Source organism: Bos grunniens, chromosome 19 (genome assembly GCF_055505025.1).
Source record: "Bos grunniens cultivar Pamir isolate PY7600 chromosome 19, Bosgru_T2T1.0, whole genome shotgun sequence".
Classification (NCBI taxonomy): Eukaryota; Metazoa; Chordata; class Mammalia; order Artiodactyla; family Bovidae; genus Bos; species Bos grunniens.
Window position 1 is genome coordinate 49,609,051 of NC_141183.1, and position 16,937 is coordinate 49,625,987.

The 16,937-nt window shown below is 37.5% G+C and overlaps 1 protein-coding gene across 40 annotated transcripts in view; it reads left to right on the forward strand.

Annotated features, from left to right (window-relative positions):
• The window catches only part of SYNRG (synergin gamma), an 85,428-nt gene that overhangs the window by 25,117 nt on the left and 43,374 nt on the right, over positions 1–16,937 (forward strand). For 18 of the 40 annotated variants that reach the window (XR_015148283.1, XR_015148284.1, XR_015148280.1 and 15 more), the window contains exons 4-12: positions 869–999; positions 1,703–1,808; positions 2,548–2,659; positions 5,581–5,790; positions 7,469–7,702; positions 8,681–8,758; positions 10,301–10,497; positions 11,109–11,357; positions 12,669–12,802. Coding sequence is in view for 33 of the 40 variants with exons in the window: in XM_086360364.1 (XP_086216490.1) it covers positions 869–999; positions 1,703–1,808; positions 2,548–2,659; positions 5,581–5,790; positions 7,469–7,702; positions 8,681–8,758; positions 10,301–10,497; positions 11,109–11,357; positions 12,669–12,802 (1,451 nt within the window). In the remaining 7 variants the exon portion in view is untranslated. The remainder of the gene's footprint in view (positions 1–868; positions 1,000–1,702; positions 1,809–2,547; positions 2,660–5,580; positions 5,791–7,468; positions 7,703–8,680; positions 8,759–10,300; positions 10,498–11,108; positions 11,358–12,668; positions 12,803–16,937) is intronic. The other 22 variants (XR_015148282.1, XM_086360375.1, XM_086360377.1 and 19 more) reach the window with 6 other exon arrangements.

The following is a 16,937-nucleotide window of genomic DNA, read 5'->3' on the forward strand; positions in this document are numbered from 1 at the left end:
CCCAACAACGCAGAAAGATCTTGAAGATACGTCATTTAGTATTCATTAAATATATTTTTTTCTGTAAAAGTTGGGATACCAAGGGTATAATAATATCAAAATATTCGTTATCCTATCATACATATTGGAAATACGTGTTTAATCTCATTTGTGGAATAACTGCCGTATGCCAGGCTCTTATCTATTGCTAGAAATACAAAGACATGTAAGATACGACACCTCAGAGAGTATGGCTCAGTGAGCTCACCAGATATAACGTGTGTGTGTGTGTGCTTTCTAACACACCCAGTCTGAAAGATTTGATGCACACTTCCTCAGACTGTTAGCAGTGGTGGTCCTCTCAGACATGAAGGCATGGGAGAGGCAAGATATTAAGGGGAGCTTTTCATTTTTAGCCTATGTCCTTTGAATCTTCTATTAAAGTTAATTAATACAGGCCTTCTCTTGTGGTCCAGTGGTTAAGAATCTGCCTGCCAGTGCAGGGGACACAGGTTCTGTCTTCCCTGCTCCGGGAAGATTCCGTGCGGCGCCAGGCAGTTAAGCCCGTTCGCCACGACTACGGACGCCCGAGCACCCTAGAGCCTGTGCTCTGCGAGGGAAGCTACCGCGATGAGAAGCACACACCACCAACTAAAGAGGAAAAGAAAAGTTATGGAAGCTACAGTTTTTCTTTGTAGTAGTTAAAAGAAAAAGTTGTGGGGACTTCCTTGGCAATCCAGTGGTTAAGACCCCATGCTTTCACTGCAGGGGGCACAGGTTCCATCCCTGGCCGGGGAACTGATACCACATGCTGCGTAGCACAGCCAAAAAAAAAAAAAAAAGGAGAAATTGTGTTTTTTAAGCCTAAGTCTTTGTCTGTTGTTTCTAGGCAGGGATCCCAATGGGACCAATACCAGCAGGAGGAATGCCTTACCTGGGACAAGCACCATTCCTGGGAATGCGTCCTCCAGGCCCACAGTACACTCCAGACATGCAGAAGCAGTTTGCTGAGGAGCAGCAGTAAGAAACCTCAGGATGCAAGGATAAAGATGCATGATAGCACTTAAGTTTAAAATGGTCAAATAATCTGTAGTGCAGATTTGAAGAGGAAACAGTCACAGTGCCCTTAAAGCTCTTTAAAATGCTCTTATTATTTAAAAGTTTAAAGCCAGAAGGGACCTTAGAGATCCTAGAATTCAATCCACTGATGTTACATCTTGGGAAAATGAAGTCCAGAGAAATAAGCAACTTGTCAGTCCAGGCTACACAGTTACTGGAAAAACCTGGACCCAAGTGCAGGCCTCCTGATTCCCAGAGCCATTGCTCTTTCTCATGTATGGTACTGCCTCCCCGAGTAGAAGTTTCTTTTTTGTATGCAGAGCAAAGAGTGTGTTTATTTTGTCCACCTCCCTGTTTGTTTTTTATATATATATATATATACTTTGAATGTAGAATGTTGTCTCCTACTTTTGCAAATTAGATAAGAAATAAGTTCATGTTTATAATTTAGGTACATCATTTTTTAGACTTATTTCATATATTTGGAAATTCATATAGTGGAGACATAGGATTATCTTCAGAAAATTAGGTACAATTATCAGTGAAGTTTTTAGTTCTAGAAATGCAAGGTGACATTGCTGAAGCTATTAGTAAAAGAAGTATGAATCTAACAGTCAGTTAATAATCCCTGAAGCTGACTCTTTAATGGTTGTTTTTCCTTCAGAAAACGATTTGAACAGCAGCAAAAGCTCTTAGAAGAAGAAAGAAAAAGACGCCAGTTTGAAGAGCAGAAGCAAAAGCTCAGACTTCTGAGTAGCGTGAAACCCAAGGTAACGTACTCCGCCCCACGCACACCCACTGCGTGCCTCCTCTCACTCACTCAGTGGGCTTTGTCACCGGGACACCAGCCCCGGCTGTAGGTGCGGTTGATTGATTTTCCTTTGTCTTAAGTCCAAAAGTGAAGGACTTCTCTCTTTCTGTAAAGAGACTTTATTGTTGAAGGGAATGAGATGTCAGGCATTATCTTCTCCACCTGTGTGTACTACCTTTGGGGTGCTTACAACCTTTTCTTGGGAAGCATTAACACTGGAGACTTAATATCGAACTCCTATACCCTAAAGCAGGGGTCCCCAGCCTCTGGGATCTAATTCCTGATGATCTGAAGTGGAGCTGATGTAATAGAAATTAAGTGCATAACAAACGTCACGTGTTTGAATTATCCTAAAGCAATCTCCGCCTTCCCCATCGCGCCACCCCACACACACACCTCCCATCCCCGTCCCTATCTGTGGAGAAATTGTCTTCCACGAACTGGGCCCTGGTGTCAAAAAGGTTGGGGACCACTGCCCTAAAGTAGTTTTAAATGGACCTTTTAATAAGATTCTATGGAGTACTGTTTTATTTTGCTGTGTGTCAGTGTTTTTCTGACTTGGAAAATTCACTGCTTAACATATGTGGTAAAAATATTGGAAATAGTTGAATATCTGCAGTTCTCTTTCAACTTGTGTGAATTTAGGACAAAGTGTGAGAGGTAAGTGAAGAAATATATATACATTTATTGTCTCTCAGACAGGAGAGAAGAGTAGAGATGATGCTTTGGAAGCCATAAAAGGAAACTTAGATGGGTTTTCCAGAGATGCTAAGATGCACCCTACTCCAGCATCACACCCTAAGAAACCAGGTAGTTTTAATTTTAATTTTCTTTTGATGGAAGATGATTGAAGTCCCTGTGTTTTTAACTGACGTGTGTGTGTGTGTGTGTGTGTGGAGAGTGAGTGTTGAATTCTTACTTCAAGCTAAATACAGATTTAGATGTTTTAAAATTTATAGTGGATTAAGAGCTCTGGTCTAGATAACTGTCTTGCAGGGAAAACTTCTTGTCTTCTAGTAAATGTCAGTATGTTAACTTTACTTGTAAATCTTCTGTACAAATGAGTATGTTAACATTAGTAAAACTCATTCACTCAAAGCAAATGTAGTAAATGAGTTTACTATTGCATTCTTATTATTTTAAATTAATTTTACTTTTTATGAACTAGTGAACTAGTTTAGGTTTTACTCAATGTGATTAAACTTACAGATTTTCTCAATGATTCCTTTAAAAAGTCATGGATTTAATAATTTTCTTGTGAAGTTTTAGTTTTTTCTTTGTAGAAATGAAAATATATTTCTTTGTAGTTTTTATTTCATTATTTTTTATATTCATTTCATTATGTCATCATCAAATAAGCAAAGGAAAAGTACCTGATAAAGCAGAGTAAAGGAAATTTATGGGGGTCGGGGGGCGGGATTGCATGTGTGTTAAACATGTAGCAGTTGAAATGAATCTTATCTTCACATAGCTGTTACCACATCCTTTTTTAAAATTTGATATTTTGACATTTTATTCTCAGCTAATTTCAAGATTAGCTTACCATTAATGGGTGAATAGTTTTCATAAATAATTCAGCTAAATACTATTATTTCCTAGCATATGTCATATTGACAAATTTTATCTTAAACCTTTATATTTTATAGGTGATATCAGGAAGAAATAATCTAATGTTGGCACAGTAATGAGTTCTTGACTTTCTGGGACAGCTTTGCCTCTGTCCATTAATTTCACTTGTTAGATTATATACTCAGGTTATCATTACAAAAAGTGTGCCCCAAAGTAAAATATATACTGAGATTGAAAAGGGAATGGATATTAGTGATCAGAATGAGTTCAGAAAAGGAAAAGCATACCTCAAGGTGAAAATGTATAAGCTGAATGAGCTAGTCAGTAAATCATTGGAGTATAGTCATTGGAATGGTAACATTGGACCCAGCATGGAGCTTAGAAAAAGGAGAAGAAGGCAGAGAGGGATGGTCATTGTCAGGTCACATACTGTTCTATCCATATAGAATGCCTTGTTTGGGCAACCAAGTATAGTTTAACAACCTCACAGGTTAAATAATACATTGGGGTTTTGATGTTCAGTTAATCTCTTGAGTTCAGTCAGCATGCATGCAGTTAGCTATTTCTAGTTAACTGCTTCATGCTTAGCTAGAAAAATACTTGTTTTCTGAAGCAAGCCCAAGGAATTACCAGAGCTTCTCCAGCTAGGATCTTAAACCTAGGCCTAAAGCACCTAAAGAGTTTCCAGCCTTTTTCCACCAAAGACATCTTTTAATTTTCCCCTATAGACTGTTTATCTTAAAATAGTGAATACAAACTGTATCACATAATTTTTATACTTCTTATTAATCATATATATATAGCTATGAGTTTTTAAGCCAAATATATGCCACATAGAATTAAAGTAATTCCAGTCAAATGCAAGGAAATATTGGTATAGCCTAAAAAAAAAAAAAAAAAAATTGGTTTAGCCTAAATAGGATCCATCTAAAAATATTCATAGTAGCTCTCAGTTTTCCATTATTGCTATGTTCTACCAGTAATGGTCAGAGAACCGAAACTGAGAACTTAAGTACACACTCTCAGACACTCTCAGTAACCATTATTGGGAGGGTTGGGATTCATTATGACATGGCTTTTTTTCTTTTTTCTTCATTTTTTATAGTCATTTTGCACTTTTTATAGAACTTTAATGCTTCCAGGTTTTATTTCATAGATCCAAAAGAGAAGCACATAAGTGTCCCCATTTTTCAAATGAGGGCTTTAAAAAAAAAAGACTGCTCCTTGTGACATTAGACTTTAGTATTAATAAATGTTATAGCAATTCAAAGTTTGCAATGTGAAGAAGCAACAATAATATTATTGTGAATGAGCCTTAGATTATTAAACCTAATCCCTGTAGAGAGGTTTATTACATAAGTGAATCTCATATTTGACAGTAAAAAGCCATGGTGACATTTGTATCTTTTAGAGGCAGAGTTCTTTTAAACATAGCGCTTAGCTAGGATTTATTTTTTTAATTGGCTGCTAAGTTATTTGACTTAACACTTTATAGTGTCCTAATTTTGGTGCTTCTCCCAAGAAAGCATCACTTTGGTAATGTGTTTGATGTTCTTGTTGCCCCTGTAATTTTCATTCCCTGTATAGTAGCTTTCATCCTCCTATGAAATATGAACTATGCTAAGTGTATCAATTAGGCATGATTTATCAAAAATTATAAGTATGTGTCATGCATTGTTTTTTACTGGCCTAAGGAAATTTAGTCATCAGCGTGTATCTCTAAAATGTATTCAGCAGCATATAGGCAGATTTTCTTATTTATATTGGTTTGAGAAAATATTATCCAAATAAACAGATAGTTGAGTTTCAAAAGTAATCACCACTTTGATGTAAATTACTAATGGTCTCGAGGAAAAAAATGAGTGCTATTCTAATAAAAGGAGGAAAGAGATTTTGAATTTTACAGTTTTCTGCTTTTGAACCAAATGCAAAATAGCTATAAAACCTCTTTTTTTAAAAAGACCAAAAAGCTATTTATAGATAGACATCAAAGTGTTTGCATTCATTGTATGATTCCGTGTGACTGTCATTACATGTTCTTTCTTAGTCGCCTCCACTGTTCATGCTTCAGTATGTTCTGTTGGAGTTGTGCTACATCTCAGTTTCTTTTCCCCTGTTAATTTTCATTTCTGTGTGTTTCATTGCCATTTTCCGTTTTGCAGATTATCCCACATCATCTCATTCTACTAAAACTGTCTCCCCATCACCTGCCTTTCTTGATGAAGAAGAATTCAGTGACTTTATGCAGGGGCCTGTTGAAGTTCCCACATGTGGGCCTTCCTCCACTTCCCAGCCTTTTCAGTCTTTCCATTCCACCACCCCACTTGGCCAGTTGCATGTACAGAAGGCTGGAGCACAGCCTCTCCCTCCAGGTCAGAGTCCTATGTCTGTTGCCTTACATGGTGTCCCTGGGCAAATTCCTTGTTTCTTTACTGCTTCAGCCTCATACAATGTGCAGGAAACAGGTAACTCCTAAGCTCTTAATGAAAATATTTTGAAAAATCTAGAAAAATTTATTTCACTTACATACGTAGAATAATACAGTGATGTTGGCAAAGAAACATGGGCCTGAATATGTGAGTACTATTGAAATTCACCAAAATAAGACTCTAGATAAGAATCTAGATTTTTTAAAAAAAAATCTGGGGGCCTCACGTTCTGAAAAAGTGATTTGAAACTTCTATTGCTAACTTTGGGACCTATTTTTTATTATTATTTTTTAAATTACAAAAGTATGCTAACACATTTAAAGCAGACTTGGAAAATACAGAAAAAAGTTATAGTTCCACTAAATATTATAGTTATTTTTAAGTAAATTAAGATTTTTTGTTAAAGTTTCAGTATCAAGCTCTCAAAAATTAATACAATGAACAGACAGAAAAATAGAGGTATATAGTAGACCTGAAAAGCACTGTGAATCAATTCAACAATTAAGATTTATATGGTTTTCATACAACAGCAGGATACAAACTCTGTTCATATTTCCTGAACTGTAAATCAGGAGACACTGGAACATATCCAGGGACATAAAGCAAGGTGAAAAAAACAAGGTGCAGAAGTTTCATGGTCTAAAGGTATTGAAATGATACACAGTCTGTTCTCTTATTACTATGAAATTATATTAGAAACCAGTATCAAAAGTTATTTGAAAATAACCCACATATTTTCAAGTGCACTGTGACATTTACCAAAACTTAGCCTTTGAAAGCCTCAATAAAGTTAAAAGACTGAAAAAACACAGAGGCTGATTGCAGAGAAGAAACATTTAAATGAGAAATTAATTTCAAAATGAGAATTAATATCAAAGATTACTTTAAAAGCCCCATGTATTTAGAAATTAAATGCCCACTTTTAAACGATAGGTGTATCTAAGAAGTTATGATCCCTTTAAACCACGTTAGAACTGTAGTAACAAACTGATTTTTTCAGAAGGTGACTCTTGTTTGGGGAAATACCCATGATCATTTTCTTAAGAGTAATTAGCCAGGGAAAGCTGCTCTAGAAAGTGCTCTCTGGTTCTGTGATAAAGCATGTGGGGGTTCAGAAGCCCAGGGTATCCATTTACTGTCAGTTTGTCCTTGGACAAATCTTTGAACATTTCTGTACCTCGGTTTTAATCACATGTGGGAACGAGGGGTTGGGGGGGGCACTTACTCTGTCTTGAGATTTAGAATAGTGCTGAGAGGGCTCTTAGCTGACATGTTCTTGTCCACACTTTCTCAGTTGACAGATGCAGAAATAGGCAGTAGTCTATAGAAGTGTCTGTATCTTGTGTAGGTCACCAAATTTCTAAGGTAACACATCTTCCCCCACGCCATTCTACCTTCTGTCTCACAGAATTCCTGAGAATCAAAGAAGATAACGATGGTTAAGTTTTCTAAAATCACTAAAGTATCTCCAGTTCTGTACAAACGTGTGGGCTTGAATTATTTCAAAATTTAAATTATATGTGGCAGGGCCTTCCCTTTAGAATCTGGGGGTGGAAATGGATGGTTGAAAAATTAGAAGCTTGCAATACTATACAAATAATCCTTCATGCTGTTTGTTTAGGCTCTTCCTTGGAGGAGAAGCTCCTAGTATCTTGTGATTTAAGTACATCTGGGCAGGAACAAATTAAATTTAATACCTCTGAAGTTGGGCACAAGGCCCTAGGCCCAGGTTCCAGTAAGAACCATCCCAGTTTAATGGCCAGTAATGGGGGTGCTGTAGATGGACGTGTAAGTGGTACCACTACTGCAGAGGCAGCAAAGACTTCAGACCAAAACCTGTGCATTGAAGAGAGTGGTGAGCTCATGAAATTTTCAGCAAAAAGTTCATGTAACCAAATGTCGCTCCAGTGCTAACACCTTAAGCGTTAATCTTAAAATGAATGCTGCTTGATTTTGCTAATTGATATTTTTTGCTTAAAATAATTTGTAATGCATTCTTTTCTGTAATTAACCCCTACGATTTTGCTCTGAATTCTTTCAATACACTGTTACTCCTTTAAAAAAATTTTTTTTGATAACCAGTTTTAATCAAAATCATTCCTGATTTAAAATTTCTTCTTCTATTTTATAAAAACTTTTCCCCCTCTTAAACTTTCTGTTCTTCCTTAAGGTTGAAAAGTTAAAATTTAACTGAAAAAGTCACCAATGAGAATATGTGTTGCTTCTTGGAAATAAACCATACACACTGCTGCCTGAAGATCCACATTTTTGTAAACTCAGCTTGCAGAGATGAATGTGGACAACCCAGGAGGCAAACTCTTGGAGGCTGTTTTACAGGACAAAGTGAAAACAAAAAAATGTAAATAACAGTGCTATACATCTGAGGCAGCAGTGTCATATTCAAGATTTTAAAACATAAAACTTTGCAAAGAAACATTATTAAAAGCTGCAAGTGAAGCTTGGACAATTTTTTTTTTTTGTACACGTAATTTTTAAACCACTGCCTGTCATGTTTTTGCCTGTAATTTGTAATATATGTGAATGGTACAAGCTTCATATGATCCAGAGTATTGATTTGATACATCTTAGGGTTTTTTTGTTTTCTTTTGTTTGTTTTATGTTTTTATAAAAACATAAACTGTGTTTTTAGTTTATGCCTTAGGACAGTGTTAATGTACAAGAGTTGGTTAGAAACCAAATTTTAGTTGAATTGGTGACTTTTTTTTAGTGTCTCCAGCCAGCATGTTTCTTATAAAAAGCCATGACTCAGTGTGATTTCCACTTCTGTTGCACGGACCATTACATACATTAGATGGTGTTCTTTATCTCCTAGGTGTGGGGGTATTTCCCTCACAGGATCCTGTTCAGCCCAGAATGCCTCCTTGGATTTACAATGAGAGTTTGGTTCCAGGTAAAAAGCTTTTTTGCCCAAGATTCCTATCTGGATACTTTACTTCAAATGTTGTAGTGTAGTTGTAAATGTTTACTATTGTGGCTACAGAATATGCAGAAGAAATTATAACTTTATTTTTTCTGAAAGAGTACAGAAAATTAAATACAGTTCATATATGAAATAACTATATAAATGAAGGAAAAATGTTTTGCTGTAATGTTTTAATGACCATCATATAACTTTTATTTCTAAAAGGTTGTCTTAAATTTACTATTTTAAAAGACACTATCAAAATATAGCATCACCAACTCAGTGGACATGAATTAGGGCAAACTCTGAGAGATAGTGAAGAACAGGGAATCCTGGCGTGCTGCAGTCCACGAGGTCGCAAAAATCGGACACGACTTAGCAACTGAAGCTTTTAAACACACACGTAATTTCCTAGCCAAAATATGTGTTCTTGGACTTCCCTGGTGGTCCAGTAGTTAAGAATCGCCTGCCAATGCAGGGGACATGGGTTCCATCCCTGGTCTGGGAGGATCCCACATGCCACAGAGCAGCTAAGCCCATGAGCCACAACTGCTGAAGCCCGCGTGCCCTAGATCCCATGCTCCGCAGCAAAAGAAGCCACCTCAATGAGAAGCCCGCATGCAGGAGTGAAGACCCAGCACAGCCAAATAAATAAATACAAACTTAAAAAACATATGTTCGTATGGCACGCCTACTAACCTTTAATCCATATGTAATGCTAGATGTAAAATTTCTTTTTAAACATTTTTCTCTACCTTAAACCTGCTTTCATCCATCAACTCCTCTAACTAGGGTCACCAGATTCAGCAAATCCACATACAGAACATCCAGTTAAATTTGAATTTTATATGAACAGCAAAAAATTATTTAGAATAAGTATACCCCATGCAATATTGGCATCCTGTATTTTATTCAGCAACCCTATCCCTAACAGCTTTTCCCACTTTGTCCTTTAGAAAGTCCATTTTATTGTGAAAGACTCCCCAGTGAACCCTTCCTTTTTTTCAAACACTTATTCTCCTCTCTCACTTCAGCTGTAACTGTGTCTTCCTCTGAAGGCTCTGTTCCCAAACACCTTACCCAGTGATGTTTTCTCTAATAGCCTCTGCTTCACTGGGACAAGACAGAGGTGATATGGGTATAATTTGTGCTTCCCACTGCTATTAATATTTGCAGATTAGTTCCACCATCATTACTTTACAACTTCTTTTTTAAAATCCAGAGCATCTGCTTACACCACCTCTGTCTTACTGCTGTACTGTCTCCTGGTGAGAAGACTCCCTCTTACTTCTAACCCAAAATCTTCATCTGTAGAACCAAGCTCCAGCCTCTCTTCTAAGCTCCAGACCCTAATTGTCTGCTGGACATTTCCACTTGAATATCTTTGTAGCAACTCAAACCCTTGATGTGGCTTCAGTTCTGTAAAAGCAGTTTGACTTAGGATTATTCATTTATAAGCATCAATGACAACAAAAAAGGTGAATCATTTGTAATATGTTTACATTTGTTATCTGGTCTTTCCTGTAATAGATGCCTATAAGAAAATTTTAGAAACCACAATGACTCCAACTGGAATAGACACCGCTAAACTTTATCCCATCCTGATGTCATCTGGGCTTCCCAGGGAAACTCTTGGACAGATATGGGCCTTGGCCAATCGAACCACACCTGGAAAACTGACTAAAGAAGAACTTTATGCCGTTCTCGCCATGATAGCAGCAACACAGGTAGACATTCTTTAGAAGGTTAGGTGTATATTTTCAATATAAACTGGGAGAATATGAATCCTTTTTCCTACAACTTATAGAACTCTTTGAACATTAAAATTTAGGTTATTTTCAGGATAGAGTTCTTCAGAATGTACTGTTTATATGATATGCGTGCTAGCACAATACTCTTTTATTTAAAGGCTTTACTATATTAACATTCTCTGACCTAACTGTAATCCTTTTGAGCTTGAAAGTTAGTAATAGATGAAGTTTCTCTGTCCTTTGAAGTCCTTGTCTAGAATTCCTTAGATATAGATAAAGTGTACTCGGTCTGGCAGCAGTTTTTCTCATATTACAAAATCATTGTAAAGGATTTGATTACAGTGAATTAACCAAACTTGTCAGAGTGAAAATGTCATATTGAGTGTGTGTTGGCCGTTTCTTTGCTACATATTAGATTTACATTAACCTTATAACTTACTTTCTGATGTCAAATTCCTGCGTCCTGGGAGAGTCAGAGAGAAAACCCCAGGGCTGCAGATTTTACATTTAGGTCTCTGTGTCAGATGCGGGCCGTATGTGGTTTGCAGTTTCCTAAAATGTCCCCGTTTTCCTCCTGTTCTGTGTAGAGGGGTGTTCCTGCCATGAGTCCCGATGCTTTGAATCAGTTTCCAGCGGCTCCTGTTCCAACCTTAAGTGGCTTTCCTGTGACTTTGCCAGCTGCTGTGAGTCAGCCCACAGGGATGCCCTCAGGCCCTGCAGGCTCCGTGCCCCTCACCCTCGGGCAGCCAGTCATGGGCATTAACCTTGTTGGGCCAGTCGGGGGAGCTGCAGCCCAGGCTTCCAGCGGCTTCATGTCAGCTTACGCTGCAAATCAGGTAGATGAAGAGGCTGTGTGTATTCCAAATTATCTCTGAAAGTGAATCCGAGCAAGTGTTTTTTCCAAGAAATGTAGTAAAGATTGCTGGATTATGATGGACACTGGCAGTGGAAATTAAGCAGTGTTAAATGGCACCCCACTCCAGTGTTCTTGCCTGGAGAATCCCAGGGATGGCGGAGCCTGGTGGGCTGCTGTCTATGGGGTCGCACAGAGTCGGACACAACTGAAGGGACTTAGCAGCAGCAGCAGCAGCAAAACAATGCAACATTGAATTTTTCATTATTTAAAAAGCAAAAGAATTTCTGAAGCCTTCAGATACTTGAATTTTGGCTAAAAATGTGTAGTTCTTTATCATATGTATTTTAAACATCAAGTTTAATAAAGCTAGTTAAATCCTTAAGCTGTTTCTTTCGAAAAAGCTGCTAAGCCTGATTAAGATGTTTCCTTTTATTTTTCATTTCTCAGTTTAGCAAAAAAATTTTTTTAAACATATATTTAGTGTTAGTAAAAATGTGGGGAAAGGATTTTTTGGTACAGCCTTTTTGGAAGGCACATTTGGCAATAGCTATCAAAATTCTAAATATTCGAGTCTTCTTAACCAGCAGTCATGCTTTTAGGAGTCCATCTCACAGAGCTAGTAACTCAAATGAGCAAAAATATACAAGAGTATTTGTTGTAGTGTTGTTAGAGTGAAAATTAGGAATAGCTGCATATCTATCAACCAGAAGAAAAATGTTAAATAAGCTTTGGTTTATCTGTACAGTAGTAGACTATTGGATTATTCAGATGAATGTGGTGGATGCACATGTACTGCATGAAAAAGATGTCCATGTTGAATAATTTCATTTAAGTGCAAAACAATATAGTACAAGCTTGTTTTTCGATAAAACGAACTGTTAACAGCGTTCACTTCCTAGAGCATGGGATTACGAGTGTTCACAGTTTATACATAGATGTGATAGATTAAAACAAGTTTGTGTCACTTGTCATATACAAACGTGATTAAACTGTTTCATAAAGATGGCAGTTTCTCAATCTATTAAATGTGATTCAGCTATTTAAAAATTATATAAATTAAGTTAAACCGGTCTTTTACCATTTTTACAAGAATATTTACAAGTACTAAGCAGCATTCTTGCCTTAAGTGGTTGAGCTGATGTTATGTCTAAAGGGTGTTCTCCTAAAATTAGGTATTTGTACTGAAATGGGAGCATTTTAAAAGGTTGTCTTTGAAGTTGATGGTTAAATATTTGTTATTTAGCTTTTTATTATTGGATATTTTCTGTTTCAATGTCCTCTGTAAACCTAGGTGGTCAAACCAGAAGATGACGACTTCCAGGATTTTCAAGATGCTTCCAAGTCAGGGTCACTTGATGACTCATTCAGTGATTTCCAAGAGTTGCCGGCTTCTTCAAAATCAAATAATTCTCAGCATGGAAACAGGTAGAAAAGAGTTGCATATCGTTAATATAGTATTTAATAATTGAGAAAGAGGCAGTCTACAATAAGAAGCCTAAATAAAAGAGGATTAAGACTCCTTACTCTCATGATTTCTAGATGATTCCCACTGTATTCATACTTTTATTCTCCAAACTTCTTTCCCCTTTGTCCACCTTAAACTTCAGTTTCTACCGTTCCTCCCAGTATACACCTACTTGACAATATTTCTTTCTGCTTGTGCTAAACCTGATTTATTACAACTGAGTGTATTTGTGGCAAGGATGACTTCATATTCTTATATTAGATTCAGGTCTTCAACTGCTGAAAAGCTTTATAGACAGGGGTACATATTTTAACATGTTGCAATATAGTATATATTATTGCTAATCTATACTATATACTAATATATTATTGTATACTATCTGCAGAAATCATTTAGAAATTGAAATGCATATATATTTCAAATTGAAATATGAAATATGAATAGACATGAAATATAAAAATTCATGTCTCTCTTATGTTTAAGTTGAAATCGGTGGCTTTTAGGCCTTGAGGTTTTCGTTTGTGTGAAAATGTTAGTCACTCAGTTGTGTCTGACTCTTTGTGACCCCATAGACTGTAGCCCGCCAGGCTCCTGTGTCCTTGGCATTCTCCTGGCAAGAATACTGGAGTGGGTAGCCATTTGCTTCTCCAGGGGATCTTTCTGACCCAGGGATCGAATCCAGGTCTCCTGCCTTGTAGGCAGATTCTTTACCATAAAGTTGCGTAAATGTTTTTCTAATGTTTTATGTACTAGCTTAACTTTTAGGTACAGTAACTGATTCAGGATGTGGTCAACACCTTTCCATCTTTTTTTAAGACTTTTTTTGTTTGTTTGTTATGGACCATGCTTAAAGTCTTCATTCAATATGTTACAACATCGCTTCTGTTTTATGCCTTGGTTTTTTGGCCACAAGGCATGTAGGGTCTTGGCTCCCCGACCAGGGATTGAACCCCACCTCCTGCATTGGAGGTTAAAGTCTTAACCACTGACAGGCCAAGAAAGTCCCTCTGTTATTTTTAAAAAATTTATTTACTTATTTTTGGCTGTGCTGGGTCTTCATTGCTTCATGCAGGCTTTCTCTAGTTGCAGTGCTTGAGACTCTCGTTGTAGCGGCTTCTCTCGTTGTGGAGCACGGGCTCTTGGGCACATGGACTTCAGTAGTTTTGATGCGTGGGCTTAGTTGCCCAGAGACATATAGGATCTTAGTTTCCTGACTAGGGATCGAACCCATGTCCTCTGCATTGGCAGGCGGATTCTTAACCACTGGACTACCAGGGAAATCCCTCCTTCATCTTTTAAAAGTATTCATTAATAAATACTTCTTCCACCAAGTAAAGCATATGAGGCTTTGAGTAAGCAGTGTGAATTTCTTTGGTTGTTTTGGGAACTTGTTTTTGTCAGGATACATATTCCATTTCTCTTATATTCCTGTTTGTGCAACTTATCTTTTCTGTTTTAACCAGTTGATTATCTCTTAGCACTTCCTGCAGACACTATAAGAACAACTTAGGGATAGGCATAGGGAAAGAATTATTTTCCTAATTTTAAGACTACATCAAACACTTGTAAATGACACATAGAAGAGACATACGAGGAATGTGACTGTAAAGTACTGGGAGTTCAAGCCACACACGTATTATTAACGTGGTAAACACATAATCCTTCTTTCTCAGGTCTTTTCCTGTGCACAAATTGATATATATATATATATATATATATACTTTTTTTTTTAAATATGTATGTATTTGGTTCTGCCAGATCTTAGTTGTGACACGTGGAATCTTCAGTCGTGACTTGTGGGATCTAGTTCCCTGACCAGGGATTGAACCCGGGCCCTCTGCATTGGGAACTTGGAGTCCTAGACACTGGACCACCAGGGAAATCCCACATATTGATCTGTTCTGCTCTTGTCTAGAACATGTCTGAATACTAGGCATCTCAAATTACCTGCATAAAACGATTCATTATTTTCCTGCTAAAGCTAAATAAAAATTTGTTAAATCACATATCCAGTCACCTAATCAGAAATGTGTTGTTTTTGACCCCCTCCTCGCTCCTGCTTGGTGTGGGAAAAGGCCCCGTGTAATCTGGCTTCTGCCAGCCCTCTCAACTGTTGCCATTTCCCCACAGCTTATCTCCAGCCACACAGACCATGCTCTCTCAAGCTTCTGGCTTTTTACATCCCGTTTTCTTCTATCTGAAGCTTTCTCTAGAGTTAATTCTAGTTCCATGTCAAAAATTGATTTAATGCAGGAAGGTTTTACTAACCCTTCTCCATCAGTCCCTACCTCCAAGATGAGTTCAGGGCGTCTCCTTCTCTACTGCCCTGGCAGCTTGTGAATATCTGTGCCCTAACTGCCATGACTGGTTTACCTGACTGTTCCCCTTCCCTCGGCAGTAGGTAACTGACGATAGGATTTCATGTGTCTATATATATTACTTAGCCCACAATATGTAGTTCATAAAGGTTTGATGGATGAATATATTGTAGTATGAAGGTTACAAACTGAATTTATCAAATTGATGATTCATTCCTCTGGGAGAAAACTCTTCAGCAGATGAAATTGAAATTTGAGCATAGAAAGTTTTAAGGTGGTTGCCTGACTTGAACTGTTTAATAGGGTATTAGCAATTTTGTGTGGCATTATCTCCACATAAATAGTTTACTTTCATGTATAGAAAAAACTTTGCAGGTTTTTCTTCTTCAATTCTGGCTTGACTGCTACTATGGTTTCCTTGCATGAAAACATTTGTTCATGTCTAAGAATTCACACTCAGTGTTTGTTTATTCATTCAGACACATTTACATAGCATCTGCTGGGCGCCAGACATTGGGGTAGTCACTGGAAATAAAATACAGAAGCAAAAGGCACAGTTCCTGCTCTAAAGATGCTTAGCTTTATCTGAGTATTTATATTGTCTAATAAAACTCTCTTAGAATTGCTCCTTCAGTCATGTGTATGTTCATGTGTAATGAATTCCCTATCTTAATGATGATCTGTATTCCATATTGTGAATTATTTGAAAAGGATATTTGTTAAGTCATGATATAAATAGTTAAGGCTAGGTAAGACCACTTTGGGCAGCATTTATAACCAAAAAATAGGCATTGTTCGAGAAGATGAAAAGGCAAATAAAGTGTTAGAAATAGGCTGGAGCGGAGAGTATCGTTTGTGGGGAAAAATGACATTAAGAGCAGGCACTGGTTATGGACTGCCTTATGATTTGTGACATAATCTGTAAAGCGTTTTAGAAATAAGTGGCATGGTGAAAGTGATTCTTGCTACTGTGTATGGGATAAATGCAGCTTCCATGGTAATCCTGTTGTGAGATGATGAGATGCTCTCAGTTTAGAGTGACAGGTACTGAGAAGGGTTTATCTGAGAAATTGGTTGGACTCAGTGTTGAACTGGATGTCAGAGTCCTGGAGACCTGGCACGAAAGGGCATCTGGAAGGGAGCAACATCATTCATTTATCCATTTGGAAAATACTTGCTGTGTGCCAGGCACTGGGGAACCACATATAGTAAAACAAAGCAGACATGGGGTGCTGATGCTAGAATAGTTCAAAAGGATTAAAGCACATGGGGGTTTTGAGTTGGCTTATTTTCTTTTGCTTTTTTATTTTTATTTATTTTTAAAATTTATATATTTTTGGCTGTGCTGGGTCTTGGTTGCTGTGCATGACCTTCCCTGTTTGTGGTGAGTGGGGTCTACTCTCTAGGTTTGGAGTGCAGCCTTCTTACTGCTGTGGCTTCTCTTGTTGCGGAGCGTGGAGTCAATAATTGTGGTGCACAGGCTTAGTTGCCTGATGGCGTGTGGGATCCTCCCGGATCAGGGAATGAACCCCTGTCCCCTTCATTGGTAGGGGCAGGCAGATTCTTAACCCCCGGACCACCAGGGAAGTCCTTGTTTTGCTTTTGAAATGGATTTCTTTAGCAGGGTGAGCAACTAGGTAAAATCATCTACCGCAGCCGCACGGAGTAACTGTAAAACCTAAATGATAACTAGAGAAAAAGAAGAAAACAGTTTTTGGTGACTAAATTATTTAAGTCTCATCTTTCAATAGAATGCAGGTTCTTAAATTTTAAAACG